This window comes from Canis lupus, chromosome 32 (assembly GCF_011100685.1).
Source record: "Canis lupus familiaris isolate Mischka breed German Shepherd chromosome 32, alternate assembly UU_Cfam_GSD_1.0, whole genome shotgun sequence".
In the NCBI taxonomy this organism is placed as follows: Eukaryota; Metazoa; Chordata; class Mammalia; order Carnivora; family Canidae; genus Canis; species Canis lupus.
In genome coordinates, this window is record NC_049253.1 from 7,450,295 (window position 1) to 7,476,788 (window position 26,494).

At 36.0% G+C, this 26,494-nt stretch overlaps 2 protein-coding genes and 5 non-coding genes across 16 annotated transcripts in view; 6 read left to right on the forward strand and 1 right to left on the reverse strand.

Annotated features, from left to right (window-relative positions):
• Positions 1-470: 470 nt before the first annotated feature.
• On the reverse strand, positions 471-18,260 carry LARP7 (La ribonucleoprotein 7, transcriptional regulator). 4 transcript variants are annotated; one of them, XM_038581864.1, is made up of 13 exons: positions 18,082-18,259; positions 12,886-13,086; positions 12,336-12,436; positions 12,181-12,264; positions 11,864-12,028; positions 11,681-11,774; positions 11,255-11,605; positions 11,034-11,178; positions 9,228-9,376; positions 8,556-8,674; positions 5,725-5,884; positions 5,414-5,505; positions 471-1,061 (listed from the first exon to the last, which is right to left on the reverse strand). In XM_038581864.1, the coding sequence occupies exons 2-13, from the start codon at positions 13,082-13,084 to the stop codon at positions 981-983; spliced, it is 1,740 nt and encodes a 579-aa protein (XP_038437792.1). In that variant the 5' UTR covers positions 13,085-13,086; positions 18,082-18,259; the 3' UTR covers positions 471-980. The 4 variants fall into 4 exon arrangements, with proteins under 4 accessions (XP_038437792.1, XP_038437795.1, XP_038437794.1 ...); XM_038581867.1 differs by having other exon boundaries at positions 782-1,061; positions 11,255-11,602; positions 18,082-18,260; XM_038581866.1 differs by lacking the exon at positions 18,082-18,259 and adding an exon at positions 17,722-17,908 and having other exon boundaries at positions 782-1,061.
• Positions 10,324-10,398, forward strand: MIR302B (microRNA mir-302b). The gene has a single exon (NR_049444.1). It is a non-coding gene; the product is annotated as a microRNA mir-302b (primary transcript).
• Positions 10,465-10,532, forward strand: MIR302C (microRNA mir-302c). The gene has a single exon (NR_049445.1). It is a non-coding gene; the product is annotated as a microRNA mir-302c (primary transcript).
• Positions 10,621-10,689, forward strand: MIR302A (microRNA mir-302a). Its single transcript, NR_049443.1, has one exon. It is a non-coding gene; the product is annotated as a microRNA mir-302a (primary transcript).
• Positions 10,797-10,866, forward strand: MIR302D (microRNA mir-302d). The gene has a single exon (NR_049446.1). It is a non-coding gene; the product is annotated as a microRNA mir-302d (primary transcript).
• On the forward strand, positions 10,927-10,994 carry MIR367 (microRNA mir-367). The gene has a single exon (NR_049447.1). It is a non-coding gene; the product is annotated as a microRNA mir-367 (primary transcript).
• A 28-nt stretch (positions 18,261-18,288) lies between the features above and the next one.
• Positions 18,289-26,494, forward strand: part of ZGRF1 (zinc finger GRF-type containing 1) — a 76,248-nt gene continuing 68,042 nt past the window's right edge. For 2 of the 7 annotated variants that reach the window (XM_038581857.1, XM_038581859.1), the window contains exons 1-3: positions 18,297-18,648; positions 21,353-21,442; positions 22,559-22,639. In XM_038581857.1, coding sequence (XP_038437785.1) covers positions 21,422-21,442; positions 22,559-22,639 — 102 coding nt within the window. In that variant the 5' untranslated portion in view covers positions 18,297-18,648; positions 21,353-21,421. Of the gene's footprint in view, positions 18,738-21,352; positions 21,443-22,558; positions 22,640-26,494 lie in introns of all 7 variants that reach the window. The other 5 variants (XM_038581861.1, XM_038581860.1, XM_038581858.1 and 2 more) reach the window with 5 other exon arrangements.

The following is a 26,494-nucleotide window of genomic DNA, read 5'->3' on the forward strand; positions in this document are numbered from 1 at the left end:
GTAGTTGTCTGCTCTTTCTTACTACTATGAGCAATGTGGCAGTTGTCACCCCAACAGTGAGGTAGCCAATCTCCTCAAATCCCTGGCTCCTGAAAGTAGTTTCCTGACTGTAAGTCTTTCCTAATACATAGAAAGGGCACCAAATCAAAAGTGCACCCAATTTTGGACAAAGCTGATGGAACTGCATATAGTTTATAGCCTAAGGGAATAAACCCCATGGCTGTCCAGAGTACATTTTTGATATTCTGATATGGGATTAAGATGCCATTAATGAATAGGCCCTGTGGGTTCAGTTCTGAGAAGACCTTAAATACTCCAGGTCTGAAATTTTCCTGAATAAAATACACATTTTTGCTTATGGCTGATTTTTAGATTTTTTCCCTCCCCATGTTCACAGCATCTGGTATATGTTATTTTAGACAAAATAAAATGTTTAATTTCATTTATGAGAAACAAACTCAATACTTTTAAAGTTTAACATTTTAATTGGGAACAGTTCATATGGCCCATTTAGTGGAAGCTCAGGTAAGCAAAGTGCAAGAAACAGAATGAAATATCACACATATGTCTCTGTATAAATCAACATGAAAAGATATCCTAGACATTTGAAAAGCAAAGAGCAAATTACAAAATAAGTACAGTGAATCCAATGTCAAACATTTTTTTCTACTATATAGTATTATTTTTGCAAATATTGTTTTTGTAATATAAAAACAACAAAATTAATGATAATGTTGAAAACATTTACTAAATCACTTTGGGGTTGATTTGTGTAAGGTAATTTCAGCAAATAGAATTTTTAATGAAAAGCTGTGGTATACATGTACTTGTCTCAAGAAAGTCTTACAAGGAACAAAAGTATTTCTTCTAATTAACAGAGGTTTCAGAAAAACATTATTTATTACTATAAAATAAAATGTATTTCCTAAGAAAAGTTCAAGTAACCAGTGAAATCTTAAGAGGTGAAGCAAAATTGTTTTTCAATCATATTCAGAAAATCTAATATGTTTACTTGCTTGTTGAGTCTTCGCAAGTCTTATCTTTTCAGCTTTGGTGATTAACTATGGAGAAAGAAATTTAGAAATTAGAATATATTGGACACCTAAAACAAAAAGATAATTAAGAGTAAAAAAACTTCAAAACTATCAGTTTGAATACAATTTTTTTGGAAAGGTGGGGGGTGCCTGGGTGGCTCAGTCATTTAAGTATCTATCTGCTTAGTCCAAATCAATTAGAGGGAGAACTATTTAGGTTTATGGTTTATTAAATATAATAGATATTAAATTAAATCTTTAGAATTACTAAAACACTCCCACTATAGTACCACATTACTAATATTTTTTCAATTAAAGATAGCCAATCCATGTTGGCAATTTTTAACCTTTTAGGAGGGTTTGGGACCCATTATTTGTTAGTTGTCTCATATTCCCTTGGGATTCAGTATTAATTACCAATATGTTTCTTAAAGGATACTCAGTCCTTTGTAAATACATAATAAATGAGAATTCATTATTTGAATGAGACATTTTATTTTGGGCTGAGTGCTACACAAACATTTGCTTACAAATTTGAAAATTAGAATATTCCAATTAAGGATTTGCTTTTAAGAGTACTTATTATTATTTATTATAGCCTTACATAAAGACTTTAACTTTAAAAAATTTTTAAAAAAGACCTTACTTTTAATTAATCTATTCACTGAACATGGGGCTCGAAACTCATGACTGAGATCAAGAGTCACACAACACACTACACTGATTGAGCCAGTCACATGCCCCTTTAATATTTTTAAAGGCGGCAAATGAAATGTAGAAAGCAGACATCAATATTTCGATGTCAAAATATTCTAAAAGTTTTTTTTTTAAGATTTTATTTATTTATTCATGAGACACACAGACACACACACACAGAGAGAGAGAGAGAGAGAGAGAGAGAGAGAGAGAGAGGCAGAGGGAGAAGCAGGCTCCATGCAGGAAGCCTGACACGGGATTCGATCCTGGGTCTCCCGAATCACACCCTAGGCTGAAGGTGGCGCTAAACCACTGAGCCACTGGGGCTGCTGAAAAGATTTCTTGATGTAAAATTTTTAATTATATATCCTTGGAAGAAATAAAAATCTTATTCTCTTAAAAATACAGATTCTAATAAAGTATTCACTAGAGTTTCTTTGAGGTGTCTGGTGACTGTGGCTTTGGCAGGAAGTCACTTGATTTATTTTTTAGTTTCTTAAAATGTTTAGTAAAACATTAAAAGTTTACTCAAAATCTAGAGAGTGAGTCAGTCAACAGACTGGCTGGAAGAGTTAAAAATACATGTATTTAAAGAAAAAAAAATTCAAAAGTTGCCCAGGTTACCAAATGATCTGTTTATGACAGAAAACAATAATGGATGGCCACAGTGAGGACCACATTGACCAGTGTCATTTCAAAGGTCTTCGGACTTCAGCAAAGCCAGAATTAAGGCTTGCATCTATGGAAGTAAAGGTTTGGTTACTTTGGAAATGAAAATAGGGGTACCCTGTATTTGTTGTTTTCCTAGGAATTCACTTTAAGATTAAACTAAAAGCTTTTTCATCAGTGAGGTGAGTCAAAAATATAAATATTTATAACTGTTCACAAATTTTGTGAATTCTGTCTTTACTTGCTGAATATCCAAATACCAGTAATTTGTAGAGAAAAGACCATGGTGATAAAAAACATTTCAAATATGTTTTAAAAGCTAATGACAAATGAGAAAAGACAAACTCTGTCTCCAGTAGCTGTTATCTACTCTTACCAAGTGCTCAAAGTGATAGGGAAGACTACAAAGGCTTGGTGTAGCAAGAGGAGACCCTTTCTGATAGAGATTTCCCTCATCTTACCAATCTTTTGTGGGAGGTCTTACCCACACTTGATTTAAAAAAAATTATTTATTTATTTATTCATGAGAGACATATACACACACACACACAAAGACAGAGACAGAGACACAGGCAGAGGGAGAAGCAGGCTCCCTGTGGGGAGCCCAATGTGGGACTGGATCCTAGGACTCCTGGATCACGCCCTGGGCTGAAGGCAGGTGCCAAACTGCTGAGCCACCCAGGGATTGCCGCCTCACACTTGATTTTTATATGTAAAAATACCAAAAATAGAAAATAACATTTTCCTTCACCTATTCCTCTTTTAATTCCGTATAAACTGAGGCTTAGGAAAATCCCCAGTCTCCTGCCTCATAAGGTGAAAATCAAAAACCAAGATTTATTATCAATGCTTTTCTTTATTCAATTACTGGCCAAGTAATACAATACTACCGTGGAAAGGTTGAGGTGTCATATGAAAAAAGTGCCAATGTTATACTTTTGGCTGCTAATAACATTGAACTTCTGTTACTAAGGTACTTACTCCCAGTATTCTAACTGTAACAGCCTCTTTCCCGTCAAGGCTTCTGTACTTTTTGTTGCCTCTGCCTTGAAAGCTGTGCATTTTAAACTCTCCTGCTGGTGTGCTGACTTTCCTAATGTCACTTTCACAGAGTACTTCCCAGACAACCTCACTTGACTTAAAGCTATCTCATGATATCCTTTAATCTGATTTTTCTACATAGTACTTGTCATCACCTGACCTAAACTGTTCATCTATAAACTTCATGAAAACAGGGAATTTTGTTACTCATGGCTCTATGTCCAGTTCCTAGAACAGTGGTCAACACAAAGAAGCACTCAGAAAATATTAATTTAATGATTATCAAAAAAGTAGACTGACATACTAATTACTGTCTTCTCTGAAAAGCCTGTATAATACCCACTTTGTGTGGCACCTTATGTTCATTTTGTGACAGGAGCCAACTATCACAGTTCCTAGGTCCAGCTAGGATCCTCTATTGTTTACAAATCATGCTAAGAGGGCAGCCCGGGTGGCTCAGTGGTTTAGCGCCACCTTCAGCCCAGGGCCTGATACTGGAGACCCGGGCTAAAGTCCCAAGTCAGGCTCCCTGCATGGAGCCTGCTTCTCCCTCTGCCTTTGTCTCTGCCCCTCCCTCCCCCCAATGAATAAATAAATAAAATCTTAAAAAAAAAAAATCATGCTAAGAAAATGCTTGGTGGTGCAACAGATAAATGAGATCAGGAAAAAACGTTCCAACTCAATAATAGAGCTATGCATTGTGTTCCAAATGAATTTATAAAACTCCCTAGTCAGTGCTTACTTCCTTGCCTTAAATTTAGTTTACTGAGGTCAGCCCTTTCTGGAAACAAAATGCTTAATTCCTACTTTTAAAAACATATATAACTTACATGAAACTTCACATCAATCAGAAGGATAACTATTATTTACCAAAATGATTTCATTTTATTTTTTATTTATTTATTTTTTTTTTTAAAATGATTTCATTTTAGTTATGAGTTCCGGATCAACAATTTTTTAACATTTAAATAATCTCAGGCAGGCTTTAAAATGAACACCTCATAGACTTGAAAAAGTCTTTAGGGAGGAAGGTAGCCTTCCTACATCTCAGCAAATTAAGTCTGTACTCATGCAAACAGAATTAATAAAGATCAGTAGGAAATCTTCCCTCAATCTCAAATTCCAGTGAATCCTAAGCAATGCAAGGTTGATGAAAAAACACTTGATTTTTATTTGATAAAAACAAAAAAAAGAGAACTGTACAAATAGAACCCCTGAAGCAATAAAAATAGGATACAGGAAGTGTGATTTTAAGTGCTAACCAATCATAGAAGAACATATAAGTTTTCAGATTTATATTTTATAACAGACACATTTTAAAATTTTAATAATAGTATTAGTTTTTATGTGCCCTAATTAGTCCTAAGCATGTACTAATCTTTACATGTAATTTGTTTTAATAGAACAAACGTGACAGCTCACAAGCAACAGTAAGCATGATAAATTATTGTTATTTAAAACAAAATTACTGAGAATCTTGCTTTAAGTTGTTTAATTTACGCTTGTTTGTTTCACCTGTTGAGTATTCTAGAGAAAAAGGAATAAAGCTTATCTTTGCTGTAGCAACTATTATGCATAAAGCCTCCCAATCTTATCTGGGGAGGCTCATATCTTTAAAAACTACACTCTTTAAATACATTGGGTTTTACCAATAAGACAATCTTTAAATAATCATTTACTACCAAACCACAAAACACAGCAGCTAGAAATCAATACTGATTAAATTGCCACAACTAGTTACAATAAAAGAATGGAAAACAAGAAAACTCTAAATTGTGTACCCTTACGGGGAAAATAATTCTAATTTCATAGATTTCATGTATGTTAAAATCCAGAAAAACAAATGTTCTGTCGCAATCTACTAAGTCTTTGTTGTGTCTGCATATTATTAACTTTCAGAAAATATTTATCTAAATGTTGAATTTAGGCTATAGAACAATAAGGACGACAACAAAAACCAAAAAATGAATTACCTTCTCAGTGCCTCTTTTCTTTTCACGAGGCTGATTAAGTTTGGCTTGCCTATCTACCAATATCTTCTGCCAATACCTCTGCTCATGGTCACCTTAAAAACAAAAACGATGATCACTGATACATATGAAGAAACATATTCAAGGCATTAATTTCATTTCAATAATAAAACTATAGTTGTCTGATGGCACTTAATACTACTTTTTGTATATTAGAATATGAAAAGAAAACTGGTTTCACTAGCCAAACTCAGAAAATCTAATAGAATCACCCCTAAACAAGAATTTAAAAAGATTATTTTGTGAATTTTTACCAGAAAGGATCTCCAGTTTCCAGCAGTATTTCTTTTTAATTTCTGTACATGCATTTATTACTGCTTGAGCATCTTCAGGAGTTTTAAATCTAGCATGGCACTCTGTGTCTCCTTCTAGCAAATCAACATAAACAACTTCTGAGATTGCTGCCAAAGTATCCTGCATTAGAATTCAGAAAAAATTGAAATAAATAATAAAAATGTTTCATGAGAATTCTAAATTATTCACATGGTTTTGTCAAAATGTAGTATACAAATAAGCCACATACAGTTTGAAACGAGTAACTTTCCTACATTAAACATTTCTTCTAAAATATACACAAATATATTCTTTTAAAGATTTATTTTTAAGTAATCTCTACACCAGACCTGGGGCTCAAACTCAAAACCCTGAGATCAAGAGTCATACACTCCATGGACTGAGCCAGCTAGGCACTCCTAAAACTACACAAATACTCTTAAAAATGGACTTGAACAAACTTGAACTCTATTTGTAACTCTTTTAATTAAGCACAATCCTAAAATATTAATTAGAATGGGAACACTGCACAAGGACAATAGATTTGTAGAACATAATGTACAAAAATTTCTCCCAACCCCCAAATCAAGAAGGTACTAAGGTGCTGTAGTTACAATAGTGAATAAAATTAAAAATTATCCACTCACAATGGATTGGTGGGCACAGTGTTTTCATTCACTTGTACAAAATCACTTATGACTTAAAATGTATGTAAAAGACATTCAGCTTTTTCAAACTCACGAATGGAAAAAACGTTTCTTGGGATTCTACAAAAATCCTAGGTTCTCGAGTAGATCTATGGGAATATCTCACTATAGCTCACATGTTCTGATGACAGGCTTAAACAATCTCCTCTGAACAAGTTGTGGTCACCCAGCAAGGAAAAGTTTAACCTATAATGCCTGCTGTGAGGGCAAATTAACAAGATTCCTGCATTCCTAATCATTTTTTCCCCAGCAAGTTCTGAGGTGTAAACAATGCAATTATGCAGGAATGTTAACATAATTCTTCATTCATCAACTTCCATTCAGAAAGCTAAAGAAATTACTCGAGATTCCCAACCTAAGAAAAGGTATTTTACTCAACTGGCTTCCTTTCATTTTGACCCAAATTTCAAGCCACAAGGAATTTAGGTTACTTTTAGCAGTTGGGTTTTTTTAAAGTCTGAAATACAGAAAAAACTGAGCAATACGTGAAAATATTATTTCATCATAAAATAAGGAAAGCTTATTAGATTTTAATAATGATTAAGCAGTAAAAATCTGTGAAGCCAAGGACTAAATTTTAACTCATCCCTACTTTTAGCATACTGCCTATCTCAAAATATACTTAATTCTTCCCATTTCTCTACATACTTAAGTACTAAATTTAGACATAAAGCAAACCATTAATTGATAGCAAGCTGATGAAATCTGAATGTTAAATGGTAGTATGAAGTTTTGTACTAAATTTAGACATAAAGCAAACCATTAATTGATAGCAAGCTGATGAAATCTGAATGTTAAATGGTAGTATTAAGTTTTATAATCGATTCGATTACTACAATCAAAAGATATTTATGATATATATACATTATAATGTTAGGCAAATCTCCTGAATTAAAAGCCTTCTTAAAATTACAAACTAACCTGGTAATCACAGGGGCAAGTCAGGCAGCACTAACTAAATGCCTTATCAATATTTAAGAATCGAAATTTACGTGTTAGTGATATTTTATAGAATAGAAGCAGGGTTTCAGGTAATGAGTGTTTACAAGATTTATGCAAGTTAAGAAACATGAATGATAGGAGTCTATGCAAAACCAAAACATGAATGTCAGTATAACAATTTTAAATATATTTGCCATACCATATGACATTTTACACAGGAATATGCCACTGAGAAAGAAATATTATTGTTTCGGTACAAAAGGCTGTTAGAGAAAATAAAATTGTAAATAAAAAATGATTGTAAAGTAGATGTTTGTAAACTGTAAAACTATTTGCACACCAATACAAAACTTTTGTGGCTTTTCACAAAAGATTTTAACAGTTTCTCATTTTTGTAACTATCCAACACAAACTGAAAATAACAAAAACATTTAAAATAAAATTTAACAAAAGCTCTTTTCTCCAAAAAAAATCTTGCATTTCTACCAGGAAAAAAATTTCAATTTCCAAAAGGATTAACATACAAAAAGTTTATATTAAGATAAAAAAATGCAATTGATCCCTTTTATATCAAAATAGTTCTAGTTCTGACTTTCTTTAAGTCACAAAATCGTTTAGGAATGTACTGAAAGCTAAGAGCTCTAATAAAAACACAAACTCTCTAGCTTGCTTCAAAAATCTACAACAGTAGATGATTAAAAGTTCAAAATAATTTCAGAGAACTCTAATGCTGATTAAAGTTTTGACAGAAAGTATTTTCTAAAACCCATTTTCTCTGAAAACAGATAAAGTCTAAATAAGGCATATTATAACAATATTTTACCACTTTTATTCTTTTAAGTTATAATGACCACAGTAAGCCTTCGTCATTCAACTACACAACAACCATTAAGGGCACCTTGAAAAATAAGAAAAAAGTACAGTTCTATAAAAGGATGTTTAAACTGTACTCAAGTCTGATCTAGTGTACAATTTTAGACTTCAGATTTTGCTTCAAATCAAACACAATAATTATTGTGGAATCAAATCATACAAGTATTTTTCCACAGAGGAATAAATTCTAATTTGATTTGCTTGGTTTTCTATAATGCAAAACATTTTCATACAGGGAAATTTTAAAGAGGAAAGAGTTAACAACTACCCCTGACACACAAAAGCATTACCCTGACTTGTTTCCTGCCAGGTAGAGGCTCAGTGCTAATGATCTTCACAATCACGCCACTCACAAACTGTGGTCCCGCTGCATTAACCTTTTCCTGGGAACAACACTCTTCACTGTTTGCTGTTGATTTGAAAAGGAAAGGCCAGAAATAAGCCTCTTACACTTAATAAGTTAACATAGTAGGCCCATTTTAGAATAACAATGAAGACTTAAGCTGATTTAAATAATTAATTCAAACTTAATTTTAAATTAACTGTAAAATAATTTAGTAAGTTATGTTGCCTGTCCTGCTTATTGCAGATTACCATGAAATAAAATACCGTAACTTATACCACTCTAATTGCAAAGTGTTGTTAGAAAAACATTTGTAAAACCTTAAAAAAACAAACCCCGACCCTTTCCCTTAATCAAATAAAAAAGTACTGAACTTAATAGACACAAAATAAGTAAAAAGATTCTATAAACATGATTAAAATGTGAAAAAATTATACTTTCAACTTTTAAGAATTCAAAATAATATCTTAATATATTAGGATAAGTTACGGATGAGAAATTACAATTTTTGTTACTACAAAACTTGCTTAATTCATAAACTAGGCACTCATTACTAAATCTGATGAAGAATGAAAATTTAATTATGTAATGCTACAAAAACTATCATAGTGCTGTTTACTTTTTTCAGTTTTTATTTCAGATGTAGTAGGTACTCCATTTGTTTCCATTTTTGACTCTGATTTCATTTGGGATATCGTTTTTTTTAAGGAAGCCATGCTGGCCTTTTGCAGTGCTAAATACTCTTTTTTCAAATCCATCCATTCGCTCCTGCAATGAAAAGAATGCACTTTTGAAATAGTGAACACAGATGAGCAAAAGTAAATATCTAAATACATACATTCAGTATCTTGTAAGCGCTCCTAACTTTTCCTTCTTTAAACACACACATTCAAATTACTTCTAGAGTTCTAAGCGATCCAGGAAATATGAAAAGGGAAGTTTCCCCTGACCTAACATTTAGATTAAATGTTTTAAATTTTGCAATTCAATTCTTGAGTATGTTTCAAATATTTTTATTTATGAAAATAAAAATTTTGAATTAATTAACTAGTGACAATTAGTCATCTCTGGGAGAATAATTGCAGATTATAATTTAAAGATTATTAGTTAAACTGCTTCCAATTTGGGAGATAACATCCTTTATTATTTACCCGAATCAAAAGGAATTTCTAAGAAGAAAAAAACACCCCATGGAAGCAATTTATTTATTTACATACATTTAACATGTAGATGTTTCTTCAAACAGCTAGAGGTCCTCCAGATAGAAACACAATGCCTCTCCAGGCTCCACAGGAGCACTCATTGTTACTCTAATCTATGCCATCAAACTAGCAGATAGGGGATTTTTTTTTTTTTTTTTAAAGAGGAGGATATCTTGTGGTAATGGTCTTAGCTGTTATTATTGACATCTGTATACTTCAAAAAAAAAAAAAAAAAGTATCCAGACCCACCCAGGATCGTACATTCCCTGAGAGCTGATACATTAGAATAACAAAAACCTCTTGTAATGATTCTCAGAGATAAAAAGGCAAAAGGAATTCAGCAGTTAAGAATAGTATAAATACAAGTGCCCGAAGTCCTTGCCTTTTAACCTTCAAGGGGAAGACAAAACGCTGGGAGAGTACTATTCGGGGAAAATTAAGAAAATCTTTCTTCCCAAAGGTATGGAATTTTTTTTTCTTTTAACTTGCCTTCCACCCCTCAAGTGGATTGGACTCCCTTTAACTTTAACATGGAAGTACTTTCTTTGACTTTCAAAATAGTAAGTGCTTCCATGTTTTAGTAGAAGTGAACCCAAATTATTCCTCCGAATGTAATATGGCAAGTTTGTTAATTTTAGAGCCCCGAGGGATTCCCCTTTGCTTTAACATGGGGGTACCTGCTGTGTAAAACAAAAGTAAGTGCTTCCATGTTTCAGTGGAGGTGTCTCCAAGTGGACACGACTTAATTTCTAAGCTTACTTTACAGGTTAAAGAATCTTCACAATTTACGTTTTTCCAAGACTGGGCTCCCCACCACTTAAACGTGGATGTACTTGCTTTGAAACTCAAAAAGTAAGTGCTTCCATGTTTTAGTGATGGTAAGTCTTACTTTTACATTTTAGAAGTTTATAAATATTTAAGACTGCCTCACCGAACTACCTGTCTGGTATACTTACGCTGTATTTTTTTGAGTCTATAAGGAACGCCCTCTACTTTAACATGGAGGCACTTGCTGTGACATGATAAAAATAAGTGCTTCCATGTTTTAGTGTGGTGGTTTCCTTTTTAATCCTCAGTCATCCTAATCCCATAATTTATGCAGATCTTGGCTACATGCCATGACTGTTGCTAATATGCAACTCTGTTCAATACAAATTGGAATTGCACTTTAGCAATGGTGATGGAGGGTGTCCATCTACACCAGAACTCTATTGTCTACCTACTTTGAAAGGACTCTTAATGGTATAACTTCTTCTCCCATCTTGTGCCTCTCTTTGTGTTTTTTCTTATGCTTCCTTTTTGCTTTTAAAAGGGATCCATCTTTCACATCTCCAGTATCCTTTTCCTCTTCAGTAGAGACTTCTAAATCTTAAATGCCAGAAAGGAAAGACATAAGTTTAAGAAAACTTTGATTATACAAGCTCAAGATAAATGTTGTTGATACCTTTGTTTTCTTTGGAAACTTCTAAATCTTCTTTTTTAATGTCTTTCTGAGTCACTTTCTTTACTTTTGACCTGGGAGTTGGGGATTCTGCTTCTTCAGAAATACTTCTCTTTCTCTTTCCTGTTCTAACTATAGGTAGGCTGGATACTTCTTGTCTTTCCCGTTTTTTCTTTTTCTTTGAGGGCGGCTTTTGGGGTTCAGTTATTTCTACCTCTGATCCCTCAGACGTGGTCCTCGATCTTTTCATTTTAGCAACACTCTCCTTATCTGTGTCCGTATTTAACTCTTTGGTCTGGATACTGTCTTCCTTCTTCATTCGGCCTTTCTTCTTCTTCTTCTTTTTCTTTTCTTCTGTAACGATGCTATCATTAGTTTTCATTTTCCTTCAACTACATATGCTTAAGTATTAATATTGAATTAAATTACCTGATACTCTAAGGACAGGAATGGGCTTATTTTTTACTGTCTTAGGAAATACACCAGGTTTTCTTGGTGCTTCTTCTGGTGGGTTGTTGAGAAACTGAAAAATCAATAAATTAAAAACCAATTAAATTGTCACTAAAAGTACTCGCTAATTTTTTTGCTTTTCCTTTTAGGTTCTGGACCTACCTCAATAGCTTTTGCTGCTTGTTCTTTTGTTTCAAATTCCACAAAGGCAAATCCCTTTGGATCTCCAGTAGATTTATAATGTGGTATGCTTATATAAACAACATTGCCACATTTCCCAAATACTCTTTCAATCCAGCTGTGATTAACATTTTTGGGAAGTAATTCCTACAATAAATTAGAAGCAATAGTAAAGTCCTCAAGGTTAATAAATTTTTACAAGTCCTCAAGGTTAATAAATTTTTACTAGTAATATTAAAGTGTTTCTGTCAATTTTGTCTGTGATCACTATCTCTGAGCTTTTTTTTAAAATGGCTTACCACATACACTGTCCGTTCATCCTCATCCTTTGGTCGTTCCCCCAGGGGCTTTTTCCTCCGGATTCTGGTGCCTTCCAAGTCCAGCTTTTAAATGGGTACATGAGGTTAATAAACTAATAATTATGTGATAAAATAAATTGTGTAACAATTCTTACCTCTACAACAGAGGAGCTTTTTAGTGCTCTGGCTATTAATTTTCCATCTGTGGTCAATTTTTTCATTTTGTTGAAAGACACGAGAAGTGATATATCAACATCTAATAGAAATACAAAAGTTAATACATTACAGAATATAATAAAGTAACAAGCCAGGACTTCTGGATAAAATATTAATCACACTCCTAAACTAAGTTTTGGTTTTGGAGTAAATAAAATGCCTTTATGCATAAAACCCATAGGAATTAAACCTGTAAGCACATAAGAAAAACCCTGGACTTCTAGGCCCAAAGTAATGCTCAAATTGACCCTGATGTCAAGAGTCTACCTGAGTTGCCAGGAGCTCCACCACAAAAACTAGGATGTTATCAAAGTAACTGAAATCTTGGTCTGAATTTGTTGCATCCTACACTAAGTCCTTTAAGGAAATTCGTGTCCTTTATGAGGGTTTTACGTGGGAAAATAAAAGTTAATCCTGTATATAATATGTGGTGTACCATAATATATATACTACATTGTTAACATTTGTTGTACAGTAAAATAAACCTACATCCGTCTCTGGACTTTTCTATTTGCTCTCGAAGAAATCTATCTTTGTGTAGATTTGCATCTCCAAACCAGAAGTCCACTTGCTTAGCAATATCTGCCAGCACTTGTTTAACTCGTGACCGTTTCTTTTTTTCTACTTCTTTTTTCTTTTCAGTGCATTCTTCCATTGCCTTTTCTTGATTTCCACCTTCAGTTTCCATTCCTGTTCATTGAAAAAAGGTAAATTTATATAGGAAGACTTTCAGATAATTATTAGCCTTTAATTGTCCGAAAGCTTAAGAGACTGTCAGCTGGCAGAGGACAAACTTTGGGGTAACACCTAGCAATCAGTTAAGGAAATTTTCATTTGACCCATCTTCAGTCTCTTAATTGTCACTTTTCATTTTCCTTGTTTTACCTCTGAATCCTAGCTTTACTTTTTGATGCACTTTTACTGCAGGGCCAGATTATCTTCCTATATAGTATGTCTGTATTACACCAAACTACACTTTAACTTTTACACTTTTAATCCAAACTGTCAAAGTGTAAGATTAAGGGATTCAGACATTCTCCATCTCAAACTCCAAGTAAATAATTTATTCCTGATTATTTAAAAAAATTTTTTTTAAAGAACTTATTTTTCAGCAATTTATCCAAAATGTGGCTTGAATTTACAACCCTCAGGTCAAGACTCCCACGCTCTACTGGCTGAGCCAGCCAGATGCCCCTTAACTGTTTTTCTGTTTAGAAGCGGAACTTAACTGGTAAGCTATAGAAGCGGGTTTTTCTTTTCCAAGGGACCTTTCCCATCCCAGTGTTAAAACCAATCAAGTGTCATTTAGTGCTGAGTAATCCCATTTTTCACCCAAATTCTCCCTTAAACCCATTCTGTCAGGCTTCTCTTTCCACCATTCTAGTGAATTGAAACCCGTGATCTCCATGGACTACTGGAACCCCTCAGGGGCATCTGCAGTTAAACTTCCTTGAAAACCTTTTCTTCATTTGGCTTCTAGGAGAGTTTTCTTAATCTCCTTTACTGGACCATCCTAGTTAGCTCTATCTTTACTTGCTATTCAGTCCTGGGTTTCCATCTTATCTCCACACATATCCTTTCTGAGGGTCTCTGGCTTTAAGCTTTTTAGCTCCATGCTGATGTTTCACAAATCTGTATTTTCTAGAGCTGACTTCTCCCATTTGCTGCCCCCCATTCCATCACTCAATTGCTCATTTGACATCTCCACTTATTTATCTTAAGAGTTTCTCTTATGTAGAATAACAAAAACCCAACTCAAACCTATTTTTTTTGCCATGTATTCCCAACTCAGAAGACACTGATCATAACACTGCTGAGAGTAAAATTCTGAAATTCTTTTCCTAATATGCCACAACAAATCTAGGAGCATTTATGTTAGCTCTAACTTTATAAAATATATCCTAAATAAGAATACTTTCTATTTTCACAACCACCTGGTCCACACTATCATGTCTTGCCTACTCTCCTCCAAGAACACTGTAACTTGTGTTTGCTTCTACTCTTCCATTATCAATTCTCCAATCAATCATTATCTTCCATTTTCATCAATTACCATCAATTCTCCAGATAGTAACCAAAACAATCATTTAAATATGTAAATCAGAGCATGCCAATCTCTGGGACAAAATCCTCCAAAGGTTTATCATACTCGAAATCCAAAGCCCTTACTGTGGCCTGCCTGGCACTATTTGATCTGGCCTGGGGATATCTAACTACATTTCTTACAATTCTTTCCAACAGGCTCACTCCAACTATGACATACCATTCCTTAAACATGCTAAGGCCATTCCCACCCCAAGTCCTTTGCTCTTGCTGTTCTCTTCACCCTCCTCCCCACATCTGGAGGGATTACTTCACTGTTCATTCAGGTCTCTATAAATGTCACTTTCTCAAAGAGGCCTTTCACTCAATCTAAAAACATTTCTGTTCTGCCAATCCTAACCCTATCCATTCCATCTGCCACAATTTTGTATCCTTTAAAAAAAAGATTTTATTTATTTAGAGATAGAGAATATGAGAGACAGCACAAGCAAGGGGGAAGCAGGGAGTCCCATTGATAAGGGCAGGGGCCATCCCAGGACCCTGAGACCACAACCCAACCCAAAGGCAGCCACCCAGGCACCCTACCACTTTATTTCCTTGTATCCTCTTGTTGCTACCTGGAATTACAATTTTATTGTCTGTCTACCCCACTAGAATGCAAAAACTACAAAGGCAGAGACTTAAGCTTAATCACAATCCAACCATTTCTTAAATACTATATTTAAAAGGACCTCCTATTACAAAGTGTTTAGCATTTCAAGTTCTTTTGAAAGGGGGCAGGCTTAAAAAAAAAGGGTAGGATTATAAATAAAATACAAACAGAAGCTATAAATGATCAATACAGGAGGATTCAATGCTAACCTTCTCTTTTGCAAAAACTCCAAATTGTAAAGGACAGACTATCAGCTCTCCAATTCCTTTTGTCAGAACCACTATCTAAGGAAATAGTGGACAGAACTGTAGAAATGCAGAAAGTCCAAATTTTTCCCGAAACCAGATTTTCTCCATCACTCTCATCTCAGAGACCTCTAAGGTTTACTTTCGTGACTTGAAAAACTAAGTTCTAAAACTCTTGCCTAGTGTGCCTAACATTTGTCTGTAATTTGTGATCTTAAGAAACATATCCTGTAGATAATCAAATATATTTTCATACATAAGAGAAAGATACAAGAAGTAACAAGATATGGTATAATTTCACTTCCCAATGCAATGGCTATGAAAATCAAGAAGTCACATAGCAGTACTTTCGTGAGTCTTGATCCTCTGAGTCTACCTTCTCACGTACTTGACAAAATGTAACATTATCGTTATTTTATCATTTACCAATCTGTCACCAAGTCCTACCGATTTAACTTCTGGAATGGTTTTTATTTCCCTCCAATATTTTCCACAAAGAGTATCACTACAATATGGGAACAATTTATAAACCGTTCTAGAAGTCATTCATCCTCCTCATAAGCTGTGTAACTTGTCTAAAACACAGATCTAATTTTTAATTTTAATGTTAAAACTTTTCAACATTAAAAATTCCTTAGTACCTTCTTAGAATATGTAAGTTTAAAAAATTGTTGATGAATCAGTGACATCAAATTGGCTTCTAAACAGGGGCTTTTACACAAACAATAAAGGTACTGTGTAACAATTCCAGTTACTTTAAATATTGTTTTAAATCCTCACAATCACAATTAGGTGGTTCCTTTCAAATTCTTTTTTACAGAGGCTTAAAAATTAAGTGAATTGGCCAAAATCAGCTGGGTAAACATGCTCAGTTAAGTGAACAAGCTCTGGTAAGTCTGACTCCCTTACACTGCCCACCTTTTAGTAGAACCTCTTACAGCCTGTCATGATACATTCTGTATTCTGACCCAGATATTCTTAACCTAAAGTCTATGGAATTTTGGGTGAGTTTCAAACATTCCTATGAATTCTGTGAAATTGATGAAAGATAAATTTTATTATTATTATTATTTTAGATTTTATGTATTTATTCATGAGAAACACAGAGAGAGGCAGAGGAAGAAGCAGACTCCCTGTGGGGAGACCGACCCGGGACTCATTCTGAGGAACCCGGTGTTACCACCTGAGCCAAAGGCAAACGCTCAACCGCTGAGCCACCCAGGTGCCCCAAAAGAGAAATTTTAAACAAAGGAATTTAAATATAAATTAACATAAAATGAATACGTATCAAATATTTTATTTTAGTGAAATTAATCAAGGAATTAGTTAAGTGTTAAAAAACTAGTTCAGGGGACACCTAGGTGGCTCAACGGTTCAGCATCTGCCTTCTGCCTTTGGCTCAGGGTGTGATCCAGGGTCTGGGGGTGGAGTCCCGCATTCGGCTCCCGGCAAGGAGCCTGCTCCCTCTGTCTCTTCCTCTCTCACCGTGTCTCTCATGAATAAATAAAATCTTAAAAAAAAAAACAAAACAAAAGAACTAGTTCTGGAGGGGACACTTGGCTGGCTCAGTCAGTAGAACACGCGACTCAATCCCGGGGTTGAGAGTTCAAGGCCCATATTGGGCATGGGGTCTACTTAAAATAGAGTAAATAAATAATAAATTTTAAAATATTCTATTAAAAAACTAGTTCAAAGGAGAATTAAAAGATCTAAGCAATCAGGAACACTGAAATGAATTTGTTAATAGATGCAAAACTGGTTAGGGCCATAACTACAAAATTGATTAACTACAAGACTTAAGTTCCATTATAATCGTTTCCTACAACTAACACAAATGTAAAATAGCTCAATGATAATGAAAGAGAGAACCTGGAAGAGCCAGCTAGAGAAGACATCCAGTATCTTTTTTCTTGGCCATTTCAAGGTGTTCCACAATTTCCCAGCAAAATCATACGTAAAATGTCTTGACGTGCATGCATCTTCCTAGGATGCTCATCCATAGCCTTTACCATTTTTAGAGGAAACGGTGTCAAAAACGTTAAGTCATTGTTCTACCATGGCTGACCATTCAACGGTACCAGAACACCGTGCCTGTTCTTTCAATTAGTCTTGTCTTTACTTGCCTTATAAACTCCTATTCAATTTTCAAGGCCCACGTTAAATGGCATCTTACTCTCTCCAGCTTTCCACCACCACGTCTCCCCTAATTTATTGCCTCCTCATCTATTTTCCCTCAAGCACATTTATTAACGCATTCAGTACACTCCACTGACATTTATAATTTGTTAGCTCCCTTCCGTAACTGGATTTTTCGATTCTCTGATGACAAAAACTAGAATCCCGAAAATAAGAAAGTGACTTAACTTTAAAAACTTAAGTGCTCACACTCGCTATCGTTTGGCCGCCAACGCTCACATCTACGAGGCCCGGCGATTTCACCTCTGGCTACGGCCCCCCGTCGACACCAGTCCTTTCCCAAGTACGCTGCCCAATACCGGGCGGGCCCCCGATCTCCTAAAGCCGGACGATATGCGCCCCCAATCTCCGAAAACTGGAACTACAAGGGCCGCTGAAGGACCTTTGCGCGTGCGCAGAGGAACAGGACGAGCAAACCGATGGGCTTGTGGGAGGGGACGAAGTGAAAGGGCCGACAGATGATAGAATGGAGCGCGTGACAAAGGACTTAGAAGACTTGAAGCCTCACTCAACCTGAGCGACACGATCTACAGTTTACTTCCAACTTACTCTGTCCAGTTCCCAAAATACTGGGCCGGTGATTTCGTCCTCCAACCTTTCCGTCTCCAGATCCTTATAGAGCTGGTTTCCGCGTCATAGGGTGGGCGACACGGTTCTCCCGTACGCCTCCGAAAAGGCGAGCGCGAGGACGGAGACGGCGCGCCCGGCGCTTGCGTCACGGGCGTGAGCTGGCGCAAGGGGCGGGGCGTCGGGTTACCCGGCTGGCCGAGGAGGCTCACAGACCACGAGAAGTTTTGATTGGCGGTTTGCAAACGTCGGTACTTGTGGGCGGGCTGAGTAGTGGGTCCTGATCCCGTGCGGTCCCGGGTTGATGACGTCACAGCCTTCCGCGGGAGAAATTCGAACGTGTGTTTTACGGACCGGTGAAGTCCTCTGCTTCTCTGGGAGTGAAGGTGGATAGGAAAGGGGATGTGAACGAGAGGCGGCGTCGCAATTTAGGGCAAAGTGTTGAGAGGCTCTATTGCGCCGGAAGCGAGCCGTTGCTGGTGCTGTTTGGAACCAGGTGTGGGGAGTGACAGCCTTTCCAGCCTCTGCGTTGCACTTCCGGCAATAAGTGTAAGGACCAGAGAGAGTTTTGCTCTTTGTGTTTATCTAGGCCTGACAGAGGGTCAAGTCTCACTGCCATTCGGTTACACAGAATCATGGTAATTATTATCTTGGCAATGAAATGTGGGCTTCTCTGGGTCATTTGGACTGAGCGACTTCTTAACAGGATACTGGGTTTGAGACTCTGGAACTTTTAAATCTGAACTATTTAGGGATTCTAAAGATCTTGCTTGTTCCAAAATAAAAAGACCAAAAACATCTCCTCGTACTTAAACATAAATAAGACTGGTTCATATTTTATGGAGAACACAGAATTTTATATATGAATGTATAAAGCAGCATAGGGACGTATGGGTAATGTCTTTGGGGAGGTAATGTGCACATCTGTGGTTATATAATTATTGCAGACATCTGAGGTATCCCTACCGCTTTTAAAACTTTGCACGTTGAACTTTTACCCGTTGGAGGTGGGTCAACATTTGACGTAGATGATTTTTAGAAAAAAAATTTTTCTTAAAGATTTTATTTATTTATTCATGAGAGACACACACAGAGAGAGAGAGAGAGAGAGAGGCAGAGAGAGACACGGGCAGAGGGAGAAGCAGGCTCCATGCAGGGAGCCCGACGCGGGACTGGATCCGGGATCACGCCCTGAGCGGGAGGCCGAGGTCTACTCAAGGGCTGAACCACTCAGGCGTCCCCAGATTTTTTCTTTTTTTCTTTTTTGTTTTTACTTTTCACTTAAATGCCATGTTGTTAGCTGATACCATTTCAACTATTTAACGGTAAACGGTATTTTAACTCCTTTGTTTTTTTTTTTTTTTACTCCTTTGAACGTAGGACTTAGGCCTCTTCTAAAGATTTTAGTATTTTATTTTTTAAAGATTTTATTTATTTATTCATGAGAGCACACAGAGAGAGAGGCAGAGATGCAGGCAGAGGGAGAAGCAAGCCCCTTGCAGGGAGCCCAACGTGGGACTCGACCCCAGGTCTCCAGGATCACACCCCAGGCTGCAGGCAGCGCTAAACCGCTGCGCCACCAGGGCTACCCTCCCTTATGCCTCCTATCAGCAACCAGAGCGATCTTTGTAAAACCCAAGTTAGATTATGTAATCTTATTCTTAAAACCCTACCATTTGCACTCCCTTTATAGAAAATTCAAACAACTTGGCATAGCATAGAAGGCCCTCTGACTCCTATTGCTCATTTTTTTCAATCTTCTCTCTCACTCACTATTCATTGTCTTAACTTGACCCCTTAATTGAACTGAATTCCTTGGTCATGCCTTGGTGTGTCTTTCACAGGACCTTATACATTGATTCCTTTTTGGAAATACATTCCTGGCATCTTCTTTTGGTTATGGTTATTTCAGTTTACAGCTTAGACATTACATTCTTAGGGGGAAGCCTTATTTGATTCCATAGACCCATTTGGGTGCCCCTCCTATGCTTATTTCTGTCATGTTTTATTGTAAATACTGTTTATCAACATGCTTTACTGAGAATGCCTTGATTAGGAATTGTATTTGTTCATTTTAGTACCTCAACCTAGGTGTCTGGCAAGTACTAAATAAATATATGTAATTTATACATAATATGTATGTGGTATATGTATGAAGGGGGAATTGAATCCAGAATTGTAAATTATGGTTTTATTGAATCTCTCCTAGGTCTTTTAGCCCTGTGTTCTCAAACTTGAGCATGTATCACTAACACCTTCAGAGCATATTAAAACAAAGTATGGGTCCAACCTCAGACTTTCTGATTTAAAAGGTCAGGTGTAGGACCCAAGAACTTGAATTTCTAACTAGTTACCAGGTGGTCCTGATGCTATTGGTCCAGGAATCCTATCTTTGAAACCACTTCTTTAGAAAATTTTTTTTTTCTTTGGGATCTCTGTTTACTTCTTCAGTTCACCAACAGTAGATTTAGATTTCCAAATTTGCCCACAATAACAGTTTTATCTAGTAGCATAGGATAAATACAGTACTTGTTGCAATGATACTGAAAAGAATGTTCCTCACACAGGAAATTTGTGTATTAGGTCCTTGGATACTGTGATGTATTGACTTAAAGACATAAAAGGAAAAATTCAAAACACAAGGGGGGCTGTCTTGTGGTGGCCGTGGCATTTCAGAAAATGGGAAGTTGAAGCTCTTTCCATAAGGAATTTAAATGTTGGGGGAAGAGGGATCATTTTCTGATGCATGTTAGGGCACTTGGAAAAGAGCTTTGCACACTGCTAATTATTTCATATATTTTACTTAGTTTTCTCTTTACTTGGCAAATTCATTTTCCACAGGATGGGGTCACTTTTTTATTGTGTGCTTAGTATCAGATAATTTGATTACACCTGGGTTTCCCTTGGTAGTCACATAGTCTTAGAATTCTTTTTTTTTTTTTTTTAATATTTTATTTATTTATTCATGATAGTCACAGAGAGAGAGAGATAGAGGCAGAGACACAGGCAGAGGGAGAAGCAGGCTCCATGCACCAGGAGCCCGACATGGGATTCGATCCCGGGTCTCCAGGATCGCGCCCTGGGCCAAAGGCAGGCGCCAAACCGCTGCGCCACCCAGGGATCCCCAGTCTTAGAATTCTTATTCCTTTCTCATGTCAAGAGTTTATGGGGAAAAAAAAGAGTTTATAGGAAACAGTTGAATTTGATATTATTTTCATCAGAGTTGGATATTTCTTGTCTATTTTCATTTTAGATCATATAAATAATTGAATAACCACGACTATATTCTGGACCAGACTGATTTATAATTTTAGAAGAAATAATGGAAAGCCAGGAATTTATTGTGAGTTGTATACCAGTTTTCACTATTTCCTTTATTTCTTTTTTTAATCCTCTATTTAAAAAAATTTTTTTTAAAGATTTTATTTATTCATGAGACAGAGAGAGAGAGAGAGAGAGAGAAAGGCAGAGACACAGGCAGAGGGAGAAGCAGGCTCCATACAGGGCTGACTCATTTCCGGGTCTCCAGGATCATGCCCTGGGCTGAAGGTGGCGCTAAACCGCTGAGCCACCCAGGGATCCCCATACTCAAAATATTACCCCAGAGAATTTTGATTATGGGGCTTATATCTATTGATGTCTTTCATATGAGAAATTATAACAAATATAAAAAGTATTTGTTAATTCATTAAAAATAGCCTGTTATATTGAACATAAATCACTTTTTAAATGGAAATAGCTATATTTTCCAAAACAACAACAGAAAAAAACACACTGAAAAGAGTAGCATTGCTATATACATTTTTTTGCAAATCCCCTTAGCATTTGATTTCATAGAACACAGCTAAATTCTTAGATCCACCCCTGCATTCAGTCTGAAATTGAATCTTGCAACATTGCACCTACATAACCCTGGGAGATGACTATGCATTCCCAAAGAAATGAGAGTAAAAAGACAAATAGCATCAAGAAAATAGTTTTGACCTTAAGACCCCTGAAAAAAGTCTTGGAAATCTCTAGGAGTCTCTGGACTACATTTTGAGTATAGATTATGACTATGTGTAACCCAACAGATTTTTTCCTTCCCACTGATGACCGAGAAGCCCCAAATTATTTTTTTTGTTTAGTTTTCAGTTTTCTCCTTAAATTTTATGTGTCCTTTCTACCCTGTTTTTTCTTTTACTACCGAGTTTTGTTTTTTGAAATTGATGTTTTGTTATTTATTTAATGTAAGCTCTATGTCCAACATGGAGCTTGAATGTACAAGCCTGAGTCAAGAGTTGTATGCTCTACCGGCTGAGCCCGTCAGGGGCCCTGATGTTTTGTTGTTATTGTTATGGTGTCTTTTATTTCAATAAAAGATACCTAAATATTTTTTATATGTGGGGAAGGGTATAAGGATGTATAATATTTAATACATATAAATAGAAACCATTTCTTTTGTACTTTTGAAAATAAGGTACTGTATACTCATCAAAAGATGAAGAAGTCAAAAGTGTGGCAAGATGGAATTCTGAAGATCACTCACTTAGGAAACAAAGTAAGTACAAAGCAGTTGACTACAGTGAAAGCTAGATTTTTAAAAAGATAAAAAGAAAAAAAGAAAGCTAGATTCTTGCCTTTGATTGAATATTAAGAAGACCTTGTAGAGGATAAAATGTTGGATATGTCCGTAAGCTGGTACAATATGAAAACAGAAGTTGCCACATTACGCTGATTAATTTGTGCATTTTAAAAGTTCAGTAAACATTATTTAATTTGCTTTTTGATTTTTAAAATTTGAATTAGATTTTCTATAAAACTTTTTAGTAATTTTGGCACATTTTTTTCTTTGCAGGCAATAAGAATTTAATGATACAAAAAAACCTATATTAAAATATATTTCTAACACCGTAATGCTCTCAGTGAAATGATATATGTAGAGTTGACACACCATTTTAGGAAACTTGCCAATTTCTAAAATTAGGTATAGAGTTCTTCTATTTTCCCTTTCCTTTTTTCTTTTCTTTTCTTTTCTTTTCTTTTCTTTTCTTTTCTTTTCTTTTCTTTTCTTTTCTTTCTTTTCCTTTCCTTTCTTTCTTCCTTCCTTCCTTCCTTTCCTTCCTTTCCTTCCTTCCCTTCCCTCCCTTCCTTCCTTCCTTCCTTTTCTTTCTTTCTTTCTTTCTTTCTTTCTTTCTTTCATTCATTCATTCATTCATTCATTTATTCATGAGAGACACAGGCAGAGGAAAAGCAAGCTCCATGCAGGGAGCCTGACGAGGGACTCAATCCCCAGTCTCCAGGATCACACCCTGGGCTGAAGGCAGTGCTAAACCGCTGAGCCACCTGCTAAACTGCTGAGCCACCCGGGCTGCCCTAGAGTTCTTCTATTTTCACATTTTCTCTGAATCATTTACTTTGATTATGATATGATCCTATCAGTCTTGAGAGAATTATTTACTGAGGTTGTCTTTTACTCTATTAGATATGGTTATCTCCTTTATGGGTTTCTTTTCTCATTCCAAGTGTCTCCATGTACTGAATTGTAATTTTTTTTTACCAGTTCTCATAACCTTATGCAACATTCTTGGATCCTCTATTCTTCGCAACAATTCTGAGTTGGAGACTCAGAAAGAGCCAGTGTTTCAGTTTGGGTCAAAAGGCAGGAGAGCACTCCTGTCACAGCTCAGAGATAGGCAGGAATTTTCTCTTACTCAGTGCTTCTGTTCTCTTCAGTCCTTTTGCTGATTGGATGAGGCCCACCGAATTAGGGAAAGCAATCTGCTCTGTTTATTTTTATTGAGGTATAATTGACATTTAACATTCTATTAGGGATTCCTAGGTGGCTCAGTGGTTTAGCGCCTGCCTTTGGCCCAGGGTGTGATCCTGAAGTCCCAGGATCGAGTCCCACATCGGACTCCCTGCATAGAACCTGCTTCTCCCTCTGCCTGTGTCTCTCTCTCTCTCTTTCTCTGTCTCTCTCTGTGTCTCTCATGAATAAATAAATAAAAATCTTTTTTAAAAAACCATTATATTAGTTTCAGGTATAATGATTTGATATTTGTATATGTCACAAAATGATCGCAATAAGTGTAGTTACCATCTGTCAGCATACATAGTTAATAAGATTTTTTTCTTTTCTTTTTTGTGTTGAGGACGTTTAAGATTTATTCTTAGCAACTTTTATTTTTATTTTTAAAAGATTTTATTTAACTGCTCTTTAGTCCTGATCTTCAGTTAAAGATCTCCCATATTCTTTTTTTGTAATTTAACTTTATTTAAATTCAATTATCATATAGTGTATTATTAGTTTCAGAGATAGAGTTCAGTGATTCATTAGTTACATGTAACTCCCAGTGCTTATTACATCATATGCCCTCCTTAATGCCCATCACCCAGTTACTCCATCCCTCCACCAACCTCCTCTCCAACAATCCTCAGTTTGTTTCCTATAGTTAAGAGGCTTGGGACATCTAGGTGACTCAGTCAGTTAAATGTTTGCCTTTGGCTAGGGTCATGATCCTGGGGTCTTGGGATCAAGCTCTGTGTTGGGCTCCCTGCTCAGTAGGGAGTCTGCTTCTCGGTCTTTCTCTGCTGCTCCTCCTGCTTGTGCTCTCTCTCTGTCTTTTTTTTTTTTTTCTCTCTTTCAAATAAATAAAATCTTAAAAAAACAAAGCAAAACAAAAAAAAAACTCTTAGGGTTTGTCTCCTTTCTGATTTTGTCTTATTTTCCCCTCTTCCTCTACGATCCTCTCTTCATGTGATAATTGTCTTTCTCTGACTTACTCTATATTCTGTTCTTACTCCACTTATTATCTATCATTGTGAAGTTATAAGAGAAGCTTTACAATGTAGAGAGCCTACTTATTATTTGTAAATTAACATTTAGTTGATTAAAACAAAATTAAATGAAAAACTAGTTTTGCTTTAAGCCTTCAATTTCAATTTACAAATCCTATTAACTTTAACTTTCAATGGGTTTAGTGTTCAGTCAACTTAGTTGTACAAGCTAGATACTTTTTTTATTTTATTTATTTGCGATAGAGTGCAGAGTAAGAGAGTGAGCAGAGCTGGGGAAGGGCAGAGGGAGATGGGAAAAGCAGGCTTCCCACTCAGCAGGGAGCCCTACTAGGGTAGATCCCAGGACGCTAGGATCATGACATGAGCTGAAGAGAGATGCTTGACTGAGCCACCTAGGCGCCCCACTAGATACTTTTTTAAAAATGATTTTATCTTATTATTTTTTCTTTTGAGAGACAGAGAGCTCTTAAGTGTGAGTGGGCAGAGGGAGGAGAGAGAATCCCAAACAGGTTCCATGCCCAGTGCAGAGCCTGATGCTAGGCCCAGTCTCATGACCCTGAGATTATGACCCAAGCTGAAATGAAGAGTCAGGTGTTCAAACAACTGACCACCCAGTTGCTCTAGTTAGATACTTTTAATAATCTATTAACAAACATAAAAATTTTGAATATTTTAAATTTACAAATTTATTTGATTTTTAAAACATTTTCTTTATTTTTTTAAAGTATTTTTAAGTAATCACACCCAACATGAGGCTTGAACCCACAAACCTGAGATCAAGAGTTAGATGCTCCTATCAAGTTAGCCAGGAGCCCCACACCGCCACTGACTCTTTTTAAAAGTGATCTCTCTACATCCAAGGTGGGCTTAAACTCTAACTCCCAAGATCAAGCCTCACATACTGTATTGACTAAGCCAGCCAGCTGTCCCTGAGTTTCTTTAGCACTTTAGTTGTCCTAACAAACAACAGCCTCCCAATTAAATCCTTCTAGTGTATCTAAGAAATTAAACATAAACATAATTATTCTTAAAATACTGTAAGTTTTCTAATCCTGTTTGTAAACAGTAAAATTAATGTACCATTTTTCAATTAAAAAGTAACACCCAAAATTAATTTCTGAGTTACACATTTAGAGTCATTAAATGTGTAATTTGTCTAATCTGTTAGATGCATGTAAAATGTAAATTGAAGCATTATAAGTTTTTTTTGAGAAAGAGAGGGAGCAGGGATGGCGGATAGGGGTGGAGGGAGAAGGGGAGGCTCCACACCCAGCACAGAGTCTGATGTGGGGCTTGATCTGATGACCCTGAGATCATAATCTGAGCCAAAATCAAGAGTTGGACACTTAAACTGACGAAGGCACCCAGGTGCCCCTACTTTAAAATAAAAAATATTTTTTGAAAATTAAAATAACACAGAATGCTTTAAAATCATTGGTTGCATAATTACTAAAACCTATTCATGATCTTAATCAAAACATTGCTATATTTGGTTTGAATTACTGCCTTATCACTGTCCATTTCAAATGTTTCAGGAGTTAAAAGGCACTTTCCCATAGGGGCCACCTGGCTGGCTCAGTCCAAAGAATGTGTGACTCTTGATTTCAGGGTCATG

Excerpts from the sequence above, each read along its gene's own strand:
- LARP7 (XM_038581864.1), bottom strand. The coding sequence starts at position 13,084 with ATGGAAACTGAAGGTGGAAATCAAGAAAAGGCAATGGAAGAATGCACT. Across the intron at positions 12,029-12,180 it reads ATGAACGGACAGTGTATGTG|GAATTACTTCCCAAAAATGT; the intron begins GTAAGCCATTTT and ends AATTTATTGTAG. Across the intron at positions 5,885-8,555 it reads CTGGCAGGAAACAAGTCAGG|GATACTTTGGCAGCAATCTC; the intron begins GTAATGCTTTTG and ends ATTCTAATGCAG.